A 19,706-nucleotide genomic window follows, 5' to 3' on the forward strand; every position below is an offset into this window, starting at 1 on the left:
TGTGCAGTGGATATAAAAATGAAATAAATTTTTCGAAAAAATAAATATCTCTATTTTCATCGTTCGTACGTTTTTCACTGACTTTTTATTCACAGAATTTCTTTACTGAGGATGGAATCATGTAATTTGAAAAACGGATCCTCGACGTTGGCAATTACCGACACACAACGTGAAGTCTTACGCTAACAATAAGACCTTTTTATGCTTCCATCTGTTGGCTGAAAGGAGAAACTTAACGCGTGTCCTTATAGCCCAGTGACGACCACGACTCCATGACAAATCTGCCAGGAGCAGATAGCTACGATTGAAAAAAAAAAATTAATCACTTAATGTTTTCCAGGTGATTATTTTTTGGTTTTCTTTCGTGTATAATTTTCTTTCCGCGTTAATCACGACAAAAAATCAGATCTTTTTCCACTTATCGTTAGATGCGTGACGTTATCGTCGATCAGTAAGGCTGCTTAGGCCGATTCGGTAAGTAATGTAGGGTTGAACATTTCGGGAAATAACGATGAGGAAACCTTAAGAACATTCGAATTGCTCTCTCCCACACGATCTTTGTTTCAATATCATACTCCTGCAAAACTTTTCCAAAGTTTGTACATACATACATTCGGATTCTTGTTTGTTCAACAATAAGACATTCGATATCTTAGTGCTTCTCGGAGAATGTTGATGAATAAATTTTCGTCACAGCGAGAAAAATTTTCTCATACGGTTTTACCATTCATTCCTTATTATCTTCATTACTAACTATAACCAAAAAACACAGATCTGGTTACAAAATGAAAATTAATGTCGTAACAATAAATTGGAGTATTTAATTAATACCTGCCGAATGGCAGCTGGCAGACTTACCAACAGTCGGTAAAATCGTTTCCGTTTCAGCTAGCGTGAATAGGGGCCAACGGCCATACCAACGGCCGGAAGTTGGTGACTCGGTGAGCAGCGAGACGTGACGTGAGGTTGCTGGCAGCCGGAAGCACCTGCCTTTGGTCGGCCTTCAGAGACCACCAAGAGCAGTTCCGTTCAAGTGTTGATCACGTTTGTCGTTGCGATATGTAATAGTTCTCGATTTTGCGGCGCGGCAGCACCGTCATCACGACAAGCTCCTCGGCCAAATTCAAGTTGAATTCAACATTGGAGGCCGCAAGGTGCAGACCTAGCGCCAGGAGGAAAATATGTCAATTCCACACGAGTGTCTGGTGATTTTGTCAAACTCTAAGTCGCACGCCGAGTCGATAATTGTGATGTAATCCTGCGGCGAATATGAGTGTCTCTCAGGAGATAGCTGCCACTGTCGTGTGCAGAGAAGTCTTCGACGAATCTTCCCATCCGTCTCACGAAGGTACGTCGTCTCCTTTCCACCTTTATTATCCGCACAATTCAAATCAGATTTCACCGGTCGATACAGAAGTCGTGATTTTAAGTCTACTTTCTCGCAATCGCGCGAAATTCAAAAGCTTTTTTTCAAATTAAATTGGCAAGCCTATGAGGTTCGACGGAAGACTCAACAGCTAAGCATAGATTTGTCTTGCTTATCTAATCTGCGTTTGATTGTTATCGATTAGCTTCTTGTCACTTGCTTGTGTGAAATTGATCGCATAAGCTTTACGGTTATATCGTGACGATGAATACCTGTCAAAGAAGATACAAAGCTTCTGCTAAATTTGTACCAAAATACTATCGACAAGTTGGAGTTGAATCACAATCGGACCTGAATACAACTGATTCAACAACTGAAGCAAACGGCGTTTTTACGCAATGAAAAATGGAACTGGGATCTCAGTTGCAGGCTGGCAGGAATTATTTGTAAAGATAAAAAAATAGACGGTTGATAAAACTTGAATATATACACATAACACCTCCCATTCAGCAAGAAGTTGTATCTTCCGATACAATCGGGTAAAAAAAATAATCGCACCTATCGTTTTCCAAAATATTAAAAGTCGACCAGAGTTTGAAATCCGGTTTATATTGTGTCCGTAGAATTCATGTACGTTATTGTTTATTTACTCCAAGGTAGCTTGAGCACGGCGTATAGTTCACTCGGCGAGGAAAATCAATAGGGGCCCCACTGCAGGGAAACTTCTGTCGTCAACCAGCGACGTTACCGAGTCCATATCTGCGTCGTATGGGCTTGAATTTTCGGTTGAAAAAAGTTCTCGATGATCCACGAGGCGTGAGGATTTTTCCAACTGGATTTTCCTCCGTGAAAGTGCTTGCGAAAGAATTTTTACGGCGTGTATATCAACATGGCAATTGATTAACTCTTGTCCAGTAGTGACAGCTGGTGGCTGCCGGTCTCGCCTCCCCCTCGCACCCTGCACGCATGCATCACCTGTCAAAACAGTCTTGATGGAATTTTTAATCACACTTTTCAAACTCTTTGAATTTCCGGCCTTTCAAGAGGTAACGTTGTTCACTCTTTTTTGTGTTGCTCGGCCGCGGACAGCGGCTGATAGTCTGGTCAAAGTATGTTTGAATGATAAATGTTCGGCTCGTGGCTACATTTTGGTTTACAGAATTTTCGACCCTCGAAAATTTAGCTCTGAAGTCATTTTTGAGCTGCATAACCGGTGTTTCGAGAAAACAGTCAAATTTGACGTCTTTTTTTTTTGTTGAAAAATTAATTGAGCATCGTCTAGAGTGGAAAATTCTACATCGAATTATGTCCTCATATATCGGAAACGGAGTTGAGTTAACAAATTTCGAAAAGAGGAATTATTTCACCAAAATTTCGGAGGTGCCGTCGGTAAGTACAATTTCTTCTTTTTTTTTTAACTTGTTAATCCGAGTCTTTTTTCGCTCTACACGATGGTCAAATCATTTTTTTATATATCGACGGTAGTTTTTGAGGAAAATGCAAAATACGTAAAATTTTGCCGTTTTCTCGAAACACCGACTATGCAGCTCAAAAATGACTTCAGATTTGAGTTCCTGAGGGTCGAGACGTTCGGTACACCAAATTGCAGCCGCCAGTCGAATATTTCGAATCCGGATCTACGTATTTTGAGTGAACTATGACGCTTGTTAAGTACTAGGATGCTGTAGAACATGCTGAAGTTAGTAACGTTACTGCGATGATTCATGTTGACAGAAAACTGTTATTTCGCGACTTTAGAGTTGTCTGAAATTGAGCAAACTGAAAATTTGAAATCCAAATTCCGTTAGAGGCTTTGGAAACTTGAAAATAGTACATTTTTTCCGAATATTTTATTCCAATAACGTTAACAACTTCAATTTCGTGATGATAAACGGCTGGAACCGTTTGAATAAAGAGTTGGATGACGAAAAAATGTATTTGAAAAAATTTTTAGAAATATTATTAACGCCAAGTATTGTGAATAAGAATGAAACCATATTTCCATACATATATTATGTCACAAAAACGAACCTAAGTAAAGCCAAGTGACACAAGTTCATACATCAACGACTCGAGAATTAACTTTTTATTGACACAGCCGTTCAAAATGATTAACTTCTGCTGTTTTTCACCTGATTTCAAATGTTCTTGTGCTTATTTTGTTCACCGTTACATAGTAACATACAAAGATCAACTTAAAGAAATTTTAAAAAATATTTATGGGCTCGTCGTGATCGAAACAAAAAAGCCAGATATTAATCATTCCGAAGAATCAAATTATAAATCCTTTTCTCAGACTTTCGACGTCTCAGATTATGCACTTTTCGAAATTTGCTCGAACTCAATTCTATCGCATAGTAAGAGTAGCTGTTTAATTCGCGTTCATTTTCATTGGCACAAACAGCGCTTGTAATAATTTTTCAAACAGTTTTTTCTCTTCTCCTAACTTTTCATTCAGATTACTTGATTCGCCCTCCATTCTTAATCTATTCATTCTTAAATCGCGGCATTGAAAATACATGCAATGAATCGGTGCAGAGAAAACTTACAACGTCTGCATTCACTCATGACTGTACTCTTTTTGTTCACTGTATCTTGTCGGTTTTTCAATCAATATAATCTCGTTCTAATTCGCGGCTGACAATGAGAACTATAACTGTGTCAAGTAATTTGTGGCCAATCAGAAGACTTACGAGGGTATCATCAGCTGTACAAGCCAAAGCTTTGGTATATATGCAGAATTATTCACGTATCAACATAAAAGCTGATGATTTTTCATGCGAACAAAGTACGTTAGATGAAAGAATGACTGATTGTTTGCTACAGGCTTACTCGGAAGTCGTTTTAGATTAAACTTTTGCTTTTAGAGGAATAAATAAATGATCATTTTTCAGTGAAACGACTGGCTGCTCAAATTTGATGTTTATCTATTCACAATTATAATATTCTCTAAATATTCAGGAATTATTCGGGATGTATTGGAACAAAGGTTTGAACCAATTTAAGCGATGATACCAGGAAAAATTTATTAGTTGCAGTAGAGTATTCATTGCGGGAATGAATCATATGTTTTCAGTGACCGCGTTGTAATTATCCGCAAAAACTCAACTTCCAAGTAGCTTTACACTATGAATAATAACAGCTTCTGAATTCAGCACTACGAATGCATACGTCATCTATTAATTATCTACACCGTGGTTTCATCTTTTTCCTTGTCGCATAACTCGTCATACCGAAACCTCGCGATAAACACAATTACATGCTCGTTAAATAATAAATATCAATAAGTATTTTAGTCTGTTAACATTCATTTCTGTAATGACCTCCAATTTTCTCACATTATATATATATTAGATTGTATAAGGAAGAAAAAAAAAAAAAAAAAAAAAAATGGGCTAATTTTGTTTTTCAAAAATGTTCCCATGTTTTGTTTAAATGGGAAATATAAAATCGCGATGACGCACCTTTTGATATATAAAAAATAAAAAAAAAGCTCAAATTGTGACAGAATTTTTTTCATTGTCATTTGGAACAATATTTTTTGCTTAAATTTTGAAAAAATTTCATCGATTTTTTTCATACAATCGAATGAATATTTATACCAAAAAATGTTTAAAATTACTTTCTATGATTATAGACTTCTTTCAACTCGTAATCAACTCGTCATATCTTGCGGAGCGCTGATTGACTTCCGTTAATTAACTGGGAAAAATCTAATCAAGCAACGTTGACGATAGCCGTATTTAAACTTGTGAAAATTATTCCTCATTTCTCTTACTCCGTTATGCAATGTGGAATTGAATTTAAAACAACGTAAAAGCTGAAAGCGTAGATTTTTTTCAACCAACAAAATCAGCTTTAATTACCAAATATATATATATATATATATATATATACATGCAACTGTGAGAGTAATCGCAAGATAAAGGTTACCGCATAGTTGAGGAATGTCGGGAAAACTATAATTGGATCGCGGAGTGCGCAAAGCCATTGCCGTAGGTACCTAAATTATTATCTCTAACGTAATTTCTCGAACTGTGTTATTTTCCACTAGCACGCCTACCGAACGATCCTCTTGACCGTTGACCTCCGCTGGTGTGTGCTACACACTATCTAATTTTTGCCTCAAGCATATGTAAGGTGCCTCCATCCGTAATTCGCTTCATACGATGCGTAATACTTCGAAGAAATTCGTTCGCTGCGTCCGGACGAAACCATTAAATTTTTTGTACACTATAGTGTACAATCTGGATTCTCATTTTTTACGATTTTTTCAAAATAAACTGCGTATTGAATAATTGTCAAGTATACGAAACAGAGTGAAAATTTATTAACCGCTATTTATTTTCTATAATTATTCTCAAATTTCGAGAAAAACGTAAGTTGGGAAGAAAAAAATCGATTTCTAAAACGTCTCCAAAACTTGTAAAAAATCGTTCGAAATGGGTTTTTGTTTTTTTACTCAAATAAACGCATTTTCAGTCAATATTTTCATTTTCAAGGGAACAGTTCAACTCAGCCCGATTACCAATAAATAATCCAGTCCGTAAATTTTCGGCCTGTTTTTTAACGCTCAATAATTTCGATGTGAGTGCAATTTTGTTATGTCATATCTTCGGTCTTCCCGCAATTACGAAAAACGCGTTGATCAATTGTATCACGTTTTTTAATTCAACCCTTGTGCTCGAATCTTCAGGATTTTCTGTGACCAGAAAAAAAATATGACCCGATATATTACCTGTGTAAAAAAAAAGTCTGATCTGTCCGAATATGAAACCTATTTTGAGACAGATTCTCAAAATATTTTTACCGATTTAATTACCGATCTGATTTTCATCTCGGTCTAAAAATTTCGGAATAAACTCGAAAATATTCACTTTTTCACGAAACAAGATGAAACAATTTGTGTTCACAGTATTCGTATACACTTATTGTTAACCAAAAATATTGAAATCGGTTCCTAAGGATCTTCCTCGGGAAAAATCTTGGAAAAACAGATTTCATATTCGGAGAAAACAGGCTTACAGGACAAAAAACAAAGCGAAGTCATGTTTTTTGCGATGCCAAAAAGTCTAAAAAATTTAAAAACCGAGATTCATTTCGAAAACGTGAATGCTACTTTAGGGCCTGAAGGCCTAAAACTCTCGAACGTCTTTCACGTTTCAGTTTACACCGAATAATATCCATAACCGTATAAAAATTTTCACCTTAAAAAGCTGGCCAAAAGTTGGTGAATCGGCTCAAATACAATCAATAAATTCATGTGACGAGATGCAAACGACACTCCCAACGCACCTTCAGCGAGGAGGTGTCTGGCTTCGATTCGACATCGGAAGTCCAATTTATCATCGATTCGAGGTGTAAAAACCTCTTTCGAATACAATCCCATGAATCAAATGGCCATTTTTAGTCCGACATTCCTTGTTGCAGAGGTCGTCGACTATGCGACACGGCTGGGAATCGACCCTGAGGCTGAGCCGCACCTCTTGGGCCTTGCCAAGGATGGGCTCATGGCTGCTCTGCCCAAGGGATGGTCTCCCTGCTTCCACGAGGCGACGGGAGCCTGGTACTATTACCAGGCTTCGACGGGCACCACCACCTGGGAACATCCTCTCGACTCGGTCTACAAGGAGCTGGTAGAGAACGCGAGGAAAGGAAACCGGCAACCGAGCATTGGTGAGTCTTGCTCAAGTCAAAATCACACCGGTGCGATATACGTATAATTGATTGAATTGTAATTACAAAAGTGAAATGAATCGCAATTTATATTTGTGTGTGTGTGTGTGTGTGGGTGTTTTTTTTTCTCTTTCTCTTTACAATTATGGCGGAATGAAATATATATTATATCTATAGGTAATTTGTAGTAATAGGAAAAAACGAAATACAGTATATTTGTGATTGCGATTGATTATATATATATATATATATACATATATATTAGGGTGGCGCAAAAAACCGACTATTTTTTTTTTTTGCGTCTCGTGTGACAAAATGTTAGTTTTTGATGTTTTAAGAGCCCACCCCAAAGGACAGTGCAGAAAAAAGTTTTTAAGAGGTCGCTCCACACTTTTCAAATGTCAGAAATCGTCAAAAATCGATTTAAAAAAAAAAAAAAAAAATTTCTCGTTACGGTATAATTTTATAGACAAAATAAAAAATAAGTTTCCGAAAGTTTCGGTTCAAAAGTTGAATTTTGAAAGGTCGCTCATAATTTTTTTTCAATTTTTTTGTTGCATTTCTTCAGATCTTTTCGAGCGACCTTTTAATATTCATATTAAAATTTCATAAATTTTTTTCTCTTCTTTTGTAAGAAAGAATCGATAACAATACACTACGACATGAATTAAAAATCAAACAAAATACTGAAAATACAATTTTTTTAATTTCATTTTTTGACGATTTTTTACATTTAAAAAAATTTCGAGCGACCTCTTAAAAATTTTTTTTTTGAGCTGTCCTTTGGAGTGGGCCCTTAAAACATTAAAAACTAACATTTTGTTAGACGAGACACAAAAAAAAAACAGTCGGTTTTTTTGCGCCACACTAATGTACATATACTAAAAATCCAGCCAATTTCCATAAGGATTCTGCGGAGTCCTTTAGTCTGAGTTTACACTTTTCCCCTTACTGATATTTGTTCACATCCGTCTGATTCTTCCTCATTTACTGAGTATTCAACTCGTATTTCTGTTTTCTTTATTTTCTGCCACACAGCCGGATTGTACTCACAAGTACTGTCGGGCATGTGTTTTTTTTTTTTTTTTTTTTTTTTTTATCCTAATCTGAAGTAAGCTTCGATCCCTGTTGAGTGAAATGATAAGATGTTGAATATAACGATTGAAGTTATTCGAAATGTTCTAATCCATCGTAACGTACTAACGTGGATAATTAGTTATTTAACTGATATGTTTGTGTTAATGTTTCTACTTTTCAACAACTTTCGTGATATTCAAGAAAAGTATTGCTCTTTGTCTAAAATAATCACATTTTCTAATATCAAGCAATCTTCACGTTTTCGGATTTCAACAATTCCAAAAACAGTCCGTCCTTCTGCCGGTAACTCAATTCTGTTCGAAAAAAGAGAACACGATGATCTCGCAAATGCCTCGATGTAAAAATCTGCAATTTATATCAGAACATGCAAGATGAAAATGATGCTTATTGCATTAATTTGATTGTCAATTCGTTAGGTAAACATTGTGAACCAAACAGACTTGCAGTAGTTTCAACTAAAATTTTTAATCATCGAATGATCGAATTTTCCTTCATACTATATATTGGAAGCAAACCTGGTACTTCGAAAAATAAATTCACTCAAACCTGGTTTCACAGTCACTACATTTTTCACACAGCGAGGTTTTTTAAACTTCTGTTTTGTTCCATTCGATTCGAAATCTATGACTACATTATGTCACATGCAGAGTGGCCCAGGGACAAGGCACAAGTTCCCTCGCCTTGACCCTTGATCCTGACAATGAGTTATCGATTTTCCCACCCGCAAGCACCTGGAAATATATGACGTGTGTTGAACGTTAGCATGCTTTTCCACCTTGCGTTCTGCGGCTAGAACAGCTTCATTTATGAACCAGACTCTCCTCGTTAATAGGTTGCCCTGGGATTCTAGTTTTTACCCAAAATTCTCCCAATGCTTTTTCGGTTCGTCACTCGTCCACAGGTGAATAAATCGCTACATTCTTTGTACGCATAATACAATCGATGAAACAATCAATAATTAATCGATGTAATCAATTTTATGAAAATATGCCGAATACGAGTAAATCCAAGTTCTTAAAGGTCACGCCCATACGTTAAAATATAAATATTTCCTATTTTTCGCCGTGAAAACATACAAACAATAGTTTGTATCGTTGAATACGATCAAAAATGCTATTTAAAAAAATTTTTTGTACGCTAAAAACCCATCAACTCCCTTAATTTTTAATATGAAGGGTTACTGATTTTTTCACGTAATCGGAAGAATATTGCGAACAATTTCTCGTTTGGATTTTTTGATACCTCTTTTATTTCAAAAATTGAAATTTATAAAACGATGAAGAAATATTCGAAAAATGTTGAGTTTTCACGAAGTTAACCTTCGAAAGAGATATTATTATATAAAATATCAGCAACTTTTTCGCATCATTATTTTGTAAGCCTGATTTTAGCCACGTGGACCCCCCCTTAATATGTATGTTTCAGTAAGAAAGAAATTTTATGTTGAATGCAGTAACTGATTACGTAAATAAAGGTATTTGCAAATATAATATGTATTGTATTCATCTCTGATTAAAAAATATGTATGTACATACAATTTGTATTTAATTTCTCTGTGATAACGAAATACGAATGTAATGACAAAATGTCAATTATTTCTTGTTCACAATAAATGATTTCCCGTGCGAAGAGTCGATTTTCATCAACAAAGCTCCTGAATTTTTCTCCATCACTCTTCCAGCATTTTTCCATACCTCTGCGACCTCACCTATGTCTCGATTTCAGATGAAGATTCTAAAGCAACAACAAAGGACCTCGAATCCCAGGAGGAGGTGACATCTCCTAAAGAAATTACGAAACCTTTGTCTCGCCCGAAGCTTCCGGCGAAGCTTGTGCCGCTGAGATCATCGAAAACCGAGATAATACTGGGCGCTCGAAGAAAAGAGTTCAAGATCGAAAGGACCCAGCCGTGGAAGGAAAACGACGCTACGAAGCTCGACAACTCGTTCAGCTCATCGAGCGACAGAGCCAGCAGAGACTACACGAACCTGCGTTTCCAGGATCCAAATTTTTACGAAAGTCCAAAGCTGCTCGAGGCGCCAAAAACTCCGGAAGACTCGGAAGAGTCGAAGGTTCGAAGCAAGGAATTGGACCTGCAGGAGGTCCTCAAGAGGTCCGAATCATTGAGTCCAAGGTACGAGCAAGAGTGGGAACAATTGTCGAGCAAGTTTGGCTCGGAGGAAAACATCATCGACATCGATAAGCTGAGTATAAACTCGTTGAATAAGTCGGATGCGGTCGTCGAGAAATCTGAGCATGAAAAACAAGAGGCGAGGCAATCGAGCCACGTTAAAGAGCTGACTCTTAGTGGCGGTGGTTCCATGTTCTTGAAGAGTAACAGAAGCAGAGATTCGAAGGCTTGCAGCAGCCTCGACGAAGAGGTGCAGAAGGATCTTTACGGTGTTTTACGACTTGAGGAGAAAAATACTTCATCCGTTGGAGATCGGCCGAAGTCAATACTTCGCGAGAAGACTTCCGAAGACGGTGAGTTTCCATTATGTCCGTCGCAATATTACCAGGTGATTGCATAATCGTTGAACAGCTGCAGTAATTCATCTCGCCTAGCACCGAACTTGATCGTATCACTGTGCGTTCCCACCAAAGCTATTGCGCAAGTATATTATGTATATTATTATACTTTACGCGTAATTTTTATTTTCATTAACTCGGTGAAAAAAGAAAACCGAGCTCCACTTCACTACGGAAATATGAGATGTGTGTTTACTCTCCAGTTGAATATGACGGAGAACTGCGTTTGAGTCATGATTCCTGAAAAGTTTATAATTTACAGCACCTTTCTTTTTTTTTTTTTTTTTTTTTCCCCGTTTTCTGTAGGACACCGTATAGCATCATGTTTCAACTATTCTGTGTGTGGTGTAAAATGATGATTAGTAGCAAAATTTTTAAGGTTACGTTCATGACGGTTGGTTCTTCTGGCAAACAGCTGCTTCCGGATTGTAGATCCTGCGCATTAAAGTATAGCAGACGACGGATCATTTTGTCGTAGCAATTCAGACCGTATGTGAGGGAAACTAGTTTTGAAAATGTGTAAGAATTGCAGAAAATTTTTTGTGTGAAACGTTAGAAAAATTTCAACACGTTCCAACTAGTGGTGTCCTGATTGACTTGCACGTTATGAATTACTTTCTACAGTTTGAGCGACTGAATTTACAGTACTGTTGACTCTTTTTGAACTACTCTATAGAATTTGAAAAAAATATGTCAGAAAATTTTTAGGCAAAATTATAAAGACTTTAAGACCCCGTCGAAACTGGTTTCTTCAGTGGCTGAGAAGTTATATGAACGATTACTCTTAAGAAAAATTCCAGAAACGACATTTCCGGTCCCAAAACTGCAAGGTATTATTACTGAATTTTTCAACGTGCGAAGTTGTAACAACTGATTTTTCAACTCAGCATCGGAATAGTTAAAAACTTTCAGACTATTAATGGAATATCTTTTGATCTGGCCTCAAAATTCTCATGACACTGCTTAGAACTTGGTGATTTTTCAGATTTTTAATTATAGCCCAAAATCTAAAACAATCAATTCAGTCATCAAGACATTCGACAATTCAAAATTTCTACTACTTTACGCAGGATTTGGAATTTTTTTCGTTTTTACATAGAATTATCTGTAATATTAAAGAGTTTCAAAAGTGATAGGAAAATTCGGAGTTCAATGGTTTCTAATTTCGGGACGGTGAATGATATTAGGAAAAAAGAATTTCCCATGTATTTTTATTAAGACAACTGTCTTTGTGACTTTGTGCGACAGGGTCTACCGATTGCGGGCAAAAATTTTATCGTTTGTTGTAATGAATTATACTCAACTAAATTTCCATCTTTCAAGCCGTTTTTCATGTAAGAATTGAATAACATTAAAGTACACATACGGAAATTGATTCTGCTAGAACTGATTTTTTTCCCATTGCCAATGTAATCGACAAGGGAAAAAAATTAGCTGCCGCAAATCAATTTTTGTATTTGTACATACATTAGATGTGATACTTGAATAACAGAATCAACCGATTTTACAAAGCTTACAATCGATATGGTCAACACTATCTTCTTTCCATTTCGAATCAGCATCAAGCTTAAGATCCTTTTACAGACGACAAGCCTGTAGAAGAAGAACGTAAGAGCGTCCGTTTCGACTTGGAAAAAGAAGTAGACGTAAAATTCACGTATTCGGGATCAGATGAGGAATGGGACACAGAATCGGACGAGCCCAACATGCGGATATCGGCGACTGTGACGATGAAGAATCCCGTGAGCTTCGAGAGCGAAAATTTGGAATTAGATAAATCGGCGTTAGCCGATACTGGCTCATTTATGCAGAGCAATCCAGCCGGTGATAAGCTCCAGAATTTGGAAGAACCGAAGAAGGACAATCCGAGTGAAAAGTCCAAGGTGACATTAATAAAGCAACCAAAGATCGTGGGGAAGAGATTTCTGGTCGAGAATGTAACAGAAAACGAGCACTTCAATCAAACATCGAAGGACAAGTCGTGCAGCGAAGCGACTGACGGTGGTGGTGACTACGTGCCGAGCAAGTTCGAGAACGTGAGGAATATAGATTTGCTCTCAAAGAGCGAAAACGGAAGCACAACGACCTTGAAGAGCACCGATTCACGGTCCAGCATCCTCGACGAGATACGCAGAAGCAAAGAGATGATGCTTGAGTCGATGAAGCGGAGTGATATGCGGGCAAAAAACGAGCTTCAGAAGAAGAAGGACGACGCCTATCACCTGATGAAGATCAAGCTCGACCTCGAGTCAGCCAGGAATCAGAGAGAGAAGGCGAAGGCCAAGAGCCAGATGACGAAGAATTTTCAGGCGGTGAAATCGGCGGTAAGGAGAGAGCGTGAGAAGGAGATACAGGACCTAAAGGATGACTTCCAGATCAGGTACGAGGACACGAAGACGGAGTACGAGGCGATGTTCCTTGCGGAGAAGGGCTACCTCGAGGAGAACATTAAGGAGAGACTAGCCGAGCTCAGGGAAGATATGAAGCAGCGGGAACAGCTGGAGGTCCAGAACCTCGTTGCCGAGATGGACAAGACTCGAGTTGAGGAGCTGAACAACCTTCGTAGCGAGCTTGAGGCCTGCTACGAAAAGGAGAAGCAGGAGATCCTGAAGAACTTGAGGATTGAACTGGAGGAGAAGAAGTTGGAATTGTTGGATCACAGGAATCGGGAGATCGAGAAGCTGAAGAATGATTTCGAGAAGTCTTTGGAGGAGGAAAAGGCGTTGAAGCTCGTTGAATTGGATCTTGGAAGGCAGCATGCTGAGAAGGTCAAGGCCCTGAAGACCAAGATGGAAAAGGAATTCGAAGACACGGTAACGGAGCTCCGTTTACAGCAGAGGGAGAAGATATCTAAAGTAACCGAAGACCACGAAGTCAGCCTCGCCGAAATCTTACGGGATTTTAGAACGGAAGTAAGTCATCTTTATACTATGACATCATTCACAGACTTCAAAAGTAAAGAATGTATAGAACTGAGTAGAAATTTCAATCAGTTTGATCTACTATTTAGAAGATTCTCAGCTACGCAGTACCCTAGCGGTGATCTATAATGATACAATATTTGGACTGGAAATTACTTAATTCAGTTTCCTTTCTGCATCACATTCACTTCTCGGTTCACCGGATTCTTTTGTCCTTTTGGTCTTTCATACTCCATACGATCAAGGATTGTCAGTTTTAATCAAACCAAAAGTCTAGGAACTAGTTTCAACACAGTTTTATTCAATATTCTACACATTAGTTCTATTATGCTTTTGCAATACCTAATAAAGAAATCAGAGATTGATTTCGATAAATATTCGTCTATTTTTGCTCTGACTTAATATACTGAGAAAAATTTCATTTCTCATAGTTACTAGAAAATATCCTCATGATAGTGGTTCAACTATTGCAAGAGTGACAAGAAAATGTGATACAAGTAACTAGTGTAATTATAGTTGTCCATAATACATTTTCTGATTATTTTAATGTTAAATCCTTTTCCTAATATCAATTTATTATTGTGTCAACATTAAATTTTTGCAATGATTACAAGAGAATATAATACGAGTGACCAAAATTAGACACGGTATTGAAAAATGGAATAAGACTCTGTATTCCTTAAGTCAGTAAGCGGAAAATATCAATTCCAGGAAGATCTCGCGCGAAAGGAGTACAAGCAACGGTTGGAAGAAGTGCGAGCTTCGTTTTCTCGAGATATTGAGAAAGAGATGAAGAAGCAAAGCGAGCGCTTAGTTCGTCCAGACACGATGGACTATGAGAAGATTCGTTGTGAGAAACGGCTGGTCGAGGACAAGTATAAAACGCTCAAAGAAAAGTACCTGAAATTAAAAAATGACGTGCGATTAGCCGTGGAATCAAGAAGCAGGAGAAAAGAGGCGAACGCCACGGCATCGGAAACCGAAAGATCCACTTCCGCAAGGACAAAAACGGAACGCACCGAGTCTGTTGATCAAAAGTGAGTTCTGGCTTCGGTTTTCTTCTGAAAATTTATCAGGATTATTCGTAAAGAGGTGCCATTAATTTGTGAAAATAACAGAGGATGTGGGATTTTCTAAGTTCATGAAAGTTACCGATACAGTATTCACATAAACCAAATTCCATGTTATTATCGTAGTTTTAGAATAATTTTCAAGCCAAAAGCGAGTTCAGATTTCGCGGCTGCGATTCAAGTATTGTTTAAACCTGCACCTGTACGAATGAACATCGTAGTGTAGTGTATTCTACTATTATTTTCTGCACCGCCATGTTTAGCGTATTTTCTTTTTACTTTACCTATTATCTCATCCCCATGCTGTTCGCCCTAATATCTGGCTATAGGCCTTAACTCAATATTGCAGAGCGCCGTTAAAAAAGACGCAATCCATAACAACGCTCTCGGAAAATGTAAATCAGAATGACAATGGCGCCGAAGAAAGCGACGGCCAGAAAATACCGGGATTTTCAAAAACACCCAGCGCCCTGAAGCTCGTTCAGAGCAAATTAGAATCGGACGATACGACAACGGCGAGCGAACAAAATTCAAATCTGCTTAAGAAGAAAAAGTTATTCACAAAAAAGGCGGCCAGTACATCAAAGTTGAACAACAACGTTGAGAATCCCGTCGAAAACATAAGGAAACAGCTCGAGAAGTTGGAGGACCTGGGGGACCAATTGCCAAGCAACGAGAATGCTTACACTCTGAGATATCCGTTCCAAGATCAAGGTATTCTTTTCTTTTTTCTCAATTTTTGTCTCAACGATTCATCTCATCTAAAAATTTCAACCGGTACTTGATAAATTTAATTACAAGGAAGAAAAACTGATTATCTCTGTTACAATTGGGCCTAAAGTATGAATAAAGAAGGGATTAGTTGAACAAAAACTTGTACTAAGAGAAAAATCCGCCTCATGCGTTTGAATTTTGGAAACGTTATGCTTAAAAAAAAAAATTCCCGACTGCGCATGTAAGCCGCAAGTCTTGTTTCAGCGCCAGCGAACGCTTCATCGGACATAGAATTCTTCAGACATCGAATCCACGTCGAGAGAGATTCCGTGAGGCGAGCCAGAGAGGCACTTCATCAGCAGAGAAATCTATTCCAAGGAAGACAGAGGGCTTGGAAGCAGCGAAGCGTCAGGGCGACACTGGAGCAGCTGGTACAGGTGAAATTCGGTTTCCAATGAGTCACGACGAGAAATTGACTTTCCATTTTTCAAAAGCATGCGATCTGAAAAAGATCTTTTTTGCGAATTGTTCATCAGAGGAACTCCAAAATGCTACAATTTTTAGCAGATTTTAACTATAAATGAAGTTCGATGAAACGTTTTGCCTGTTTGGACTGATTGTAAGTAAGTAACTCTCGACAGTGGTTCAAAGAGAAAAAAGGAAATTATTATAACTACCCCAAAAGTGGAAGGTTTAGTTTTCACTAGATTTCGATATTTCCAAAATCAACATCCAAAATGACAAATCCGATATGGTGAAAAAAAATGCTAAAAATATTAAGATTTTGGTAGAAATTAGTAAAGAGAGGTTTTTGGATCACGGATATCGAATCCGAAGCCAGACTTTCAAAATTTGTGGTGGTGAATCCATTACAATGGTTCAACATAAAAAATCGTGATATTTTCACGTAACATGGTACCTGGGGTCTCTTAAGGTGCTTATAAAGACCCGTTCTACACCTCGAAAACACGGGGATGCAAAACTCCTATACCGCTCAAGCGATCAGAGTGAAACTTGGGCAGTTAATGCCTTATTTTGGCAAAAAGTGGAGAGACGTTTTACTTTTTTAAAATTTGTAAAAAAATTTTACAGATTAGTTACCACTCCCAGAAATTGGCCAAATTTTCACAGTTGCACTGAATGGATCGACCTATACGGTATGATGCCACTCGACGGTGATAAAACACACATTTTGAGCCCATTCCCATGAGATTTGATAGTGAAGTGACGAAATGGCAGCTGATCTGGTTTTCGATTATGAAGAACACTGAAATCTCATTTTGGTGACATTTGTCGGTAATTTCTTACCGACATTACACGCATACATTACCGGCATGCGCATAATGTCGGTAACAAATGGCGCCTAAATGAGATTTCGGTGTACTTCGTAATCGAATACCAGATCAGCTGCCATTTCGTCATTTTACCATCAAATCTCATGGGACTGGGCTCAAAATGTGTGTTTCATCACCGCCGAGAGGCGTCATAGTTCGGATAGTTCGATCCATTCAGTGCAACTGCGAAAATTTGGCCAATTTCTGTGAGTGGTAACCAATCTGTAAAATTTTTCATCCCCGCGTTTTCGAGGTGTACAAGGGGTCTTTATAAGCACCTTGTAATTCGAAATTCGAATTGAAAAAAATGAATATTTTTTTCCCTTTCAACTTGAAACCCGCACAGTAAAAACAAGAAGTTCGAGGGCTGGTTCATATCCAGCCTGGGCCCGCTTGTTTTAAGATCAACCTTGAGACAAAAAGCTTTTCGAAAAAATCTCATGTTACTTTAACCATTATCCGAGGATCGAATTCAATCGATCAAAAAGGAGAGAGGAATATACTTGTTTCGTAAAAATCTTCTCATAGTCAAATTTCAATATCAATCCTTGAAAAATTTATGAGTTTCACCTTTTCTGCCCCTTCAACAGGAGGAGCGCGAGTTATCGGACATGGAGGTTAGCTTGCACCGAACGCGGAGTCTCCTGGGGGAGAAGGTGATTCACTTGCGCCATCTAGAACGCTCCCTCGAGAGAGTTGCCAACGCAAAGAGAAACAAAAACGAGCAGACGGCAAAAAGCGACGAGCTGACACTGAGTGACATCTCGAGTGCGAGTAGCGGCTTCAGCTCGACCGATTTAGAGACCGACACTTTTATCGGTCAGTAAATTCCTCAGCAGGTTTTTGGTCTTGCAAACTATATGTATATGGCATACCTGTGCAGTACTCAACGGTTATAATCGTACGTGTAGGAAAATCGGAACACTATCAAGAATCGACGGAGATCATAGCCAGCCTCGAGAATCTTAATTCTGAGATTCGTGAAATATGGGGTGTCCTCAACAAAAGACAGGACAACAGTGTGCCACCTCCACCGACACTGATGTACTCGGATCTGAGGTGGCTACCTTATCAGCAGCTCACTACTCAGGCCAACAACGTCCCGGGTAATTGTTTCAATTTTTTATTGAGTAATTATGAAATTTTTATACGCTAAAGCTGAAAATATTTCTAGAATTAATAAAACAGAAGCCTTCACATCGATACTTTACTATGCATCACGCTTCAAATATCGAACGAATTTATTACAGATTTTTAACAACGATATCTAAGCTTTTGGTTATAATTCCAGTATTTTTTTCTTTATGTATTTCTGAAAAGATGATCGTAGCTTATGAATATGATAATTTAATAAATAGTCAATGCACGATCATTACACAATAAAAATTAGTATAAAGATCGATTTTACTTCGACTAATTTCTTCAAAACTGCCACTATTAAAAATTCAACTTTTCAAACTGTTCAATTACTCAAGCTTCCTGAAGCAAATTCAAATGTATCGTTTTTTTTTTATGGAACTTTGTCAACGTAATGATACGAAAGTGAAATCTATTTCATTGAATACCAACCACTTGCATTTAAATTTACAATTTTGCATCATGTCCACCTGAAAAGTAATTGAGTTTCACCGGAACACGTTTTTTTTTTTTTTTTTATACCATATTCGCAACATTGTATAAAATATTTAGTGTCATTTACTCCCCCAGACTATGAGCAGAAGTTGAAATTTTCATAATTATTTATAAGCACAGTTATTTATGATATTATTATGATAAAATTTATCCTTGTTAACTTTGCGTACTTACTATTCGACGTGTCATTGAATTTGCGATACTCGAATACCGTACGAATCGTTTCCAGGATGATAAAAGATTTTTAACTTTCCAACAGCTTTCGGAACGCCGAACATCCAATCGAACATTTTGTCCCAGTTGACCGGTTCTCATCCGCCAACCACCACGACTCAAAATATAATCGCTCAGTATGGACCTACCAGCGGATATACGACCAGCGTTGGAAACGTCGAAAGGACAACGTCCAATCTCATGGAAAGGACCAGAAATCTAAGAGACTGGTTGCGGCAAGCACGCGTCGAAAGTTCAGATCTGGTCAACCCCGGTCAAGCAACACTCTAGTTCTTACAAATCCTCGAAGAAAAGGGTATCAACTAATTTTTTCCCATTGCTCGTCCGTTTGGTTCCGTTTCGTCGTAATTAGTGAAATTAATCTGATAGCGTATATATTGACGAAATTGATCCGCTTCGGCTTCTTTTCTTTCAAATATTATTATTTATGATTTATAATTGACGTTAAAAAAAAATAATGAAAATTGACTGAGAGTAGAAAATCGGTTGTATTTGAAAATTAGTGAAATCTTCAATTTCGGCAGAGCAACATACTTAATGGAAATTCAAGAGTCTAACGGTGAAAAACTTGAAGCCGAGAAGGCCAAAGAATAAATTCAACGCAGACTGAGTGTCATTTGTTGCTGTGATGTGAAATAGCCTGAGAAAAAAAATGGTGTTACCGAAATGTCGTTGTTCGAAAAGGTTCAGATTGGGAAAACTTGTTCACCAGGATTCGTACAGAGCAAAACAATGAAAATCAGGATTTCCAAAATGTGTACGTGTACTTTTTTCGTACCAATTGATGCTTGTCTTTTTATACTTTTGCATTCATTCATATTCTATTTAATTATAAATAACATTTTCTATTTTCTGACTTTGGTAAATGTCGATTTAACACTTTGTGTGCTTTCTACATTTTGACTATTTCTAAGCAAAAATTAATTGAATATTGCTACTATCAACTTATAAATACGAAGCTTCTATGTTTTACGTAATAACTAGTGCTTACACGTGAATCCGAACTATTCAGATATTCAAATATCCGGATTAATCGGGTTCATTGGATACGAAACTTGAATTCCGGAAAGTTCGAGTACTTGAATGATTCAAGTATCCGGATATCCGGTTAGAGTGAGTATCCGTATTGTTC

At 37.7% G+C, this 19,706-nt stretch overlaps 1 protein-coding gene across 4 annotated transcripts; it reads left to right on the top strand.

The window, feature by feature from the left end:
• Positions 1-1,132: 1,132 nt before the first annotated feature.
• LOC124413007 (centrosomal protein of 164 kDa-like) lies at positions 1,133-19,354 on the top strand. Of its 4 annotated transcripts, none has more exons than XM_046893296.1 (10): positions 1,133-1,348; positions 6,797-7,042; positions 9,822-10,624; positions 12,254-13,581; positions 14,302-14,627; positions 15,010-15,374; positions 15,621-15,811; positions 17,299-17,527; positions 17,620-17,814; positions 18,600-19,354. In XM_046893296.1, exons 2-10 carry the CDS (start codon positions 6,897-6,899, stop codon positions 18,842-18,844), a joined length of 3,828 nt encoding a protein of 1,275 aa, XP_046749252.1. In that variant the 5' UTR covers positions 1,133-1,348; positions 6,797-6,896; the 3' UTR covers positions 18,845-19,354. The 4 variants fall into 4 exon arrangements, with proteins under 4 accessions (XP_046749252.1, XP_046749248.1, XP_046749249.1 ...); XM_046893292.1 differs by having other exon boundaries at positions 9,866-10,624; XM_046893293.1 differs by having other exon boundaries at positions 9,866-10,624; positions 15,621-15,805.
• Positions 19,355-19,706: the final 352 nt, after the last annotated feature.

The sequence above is a fragment of the Diprion similis genome, chromosome 12 (assembly GCF_021155765.1).
Source record: "Diprion similis isolate iyDipSimi1 chromosome 12, iyDipSimi1.1, whole genome shotgun sequence".
Classification (NCBI taxonomy): Eukaryota; Metazoa; Arthropoda; class Insecta; order Hymenoptera; family Diprionidae; genus Diprion; species Diprion similis.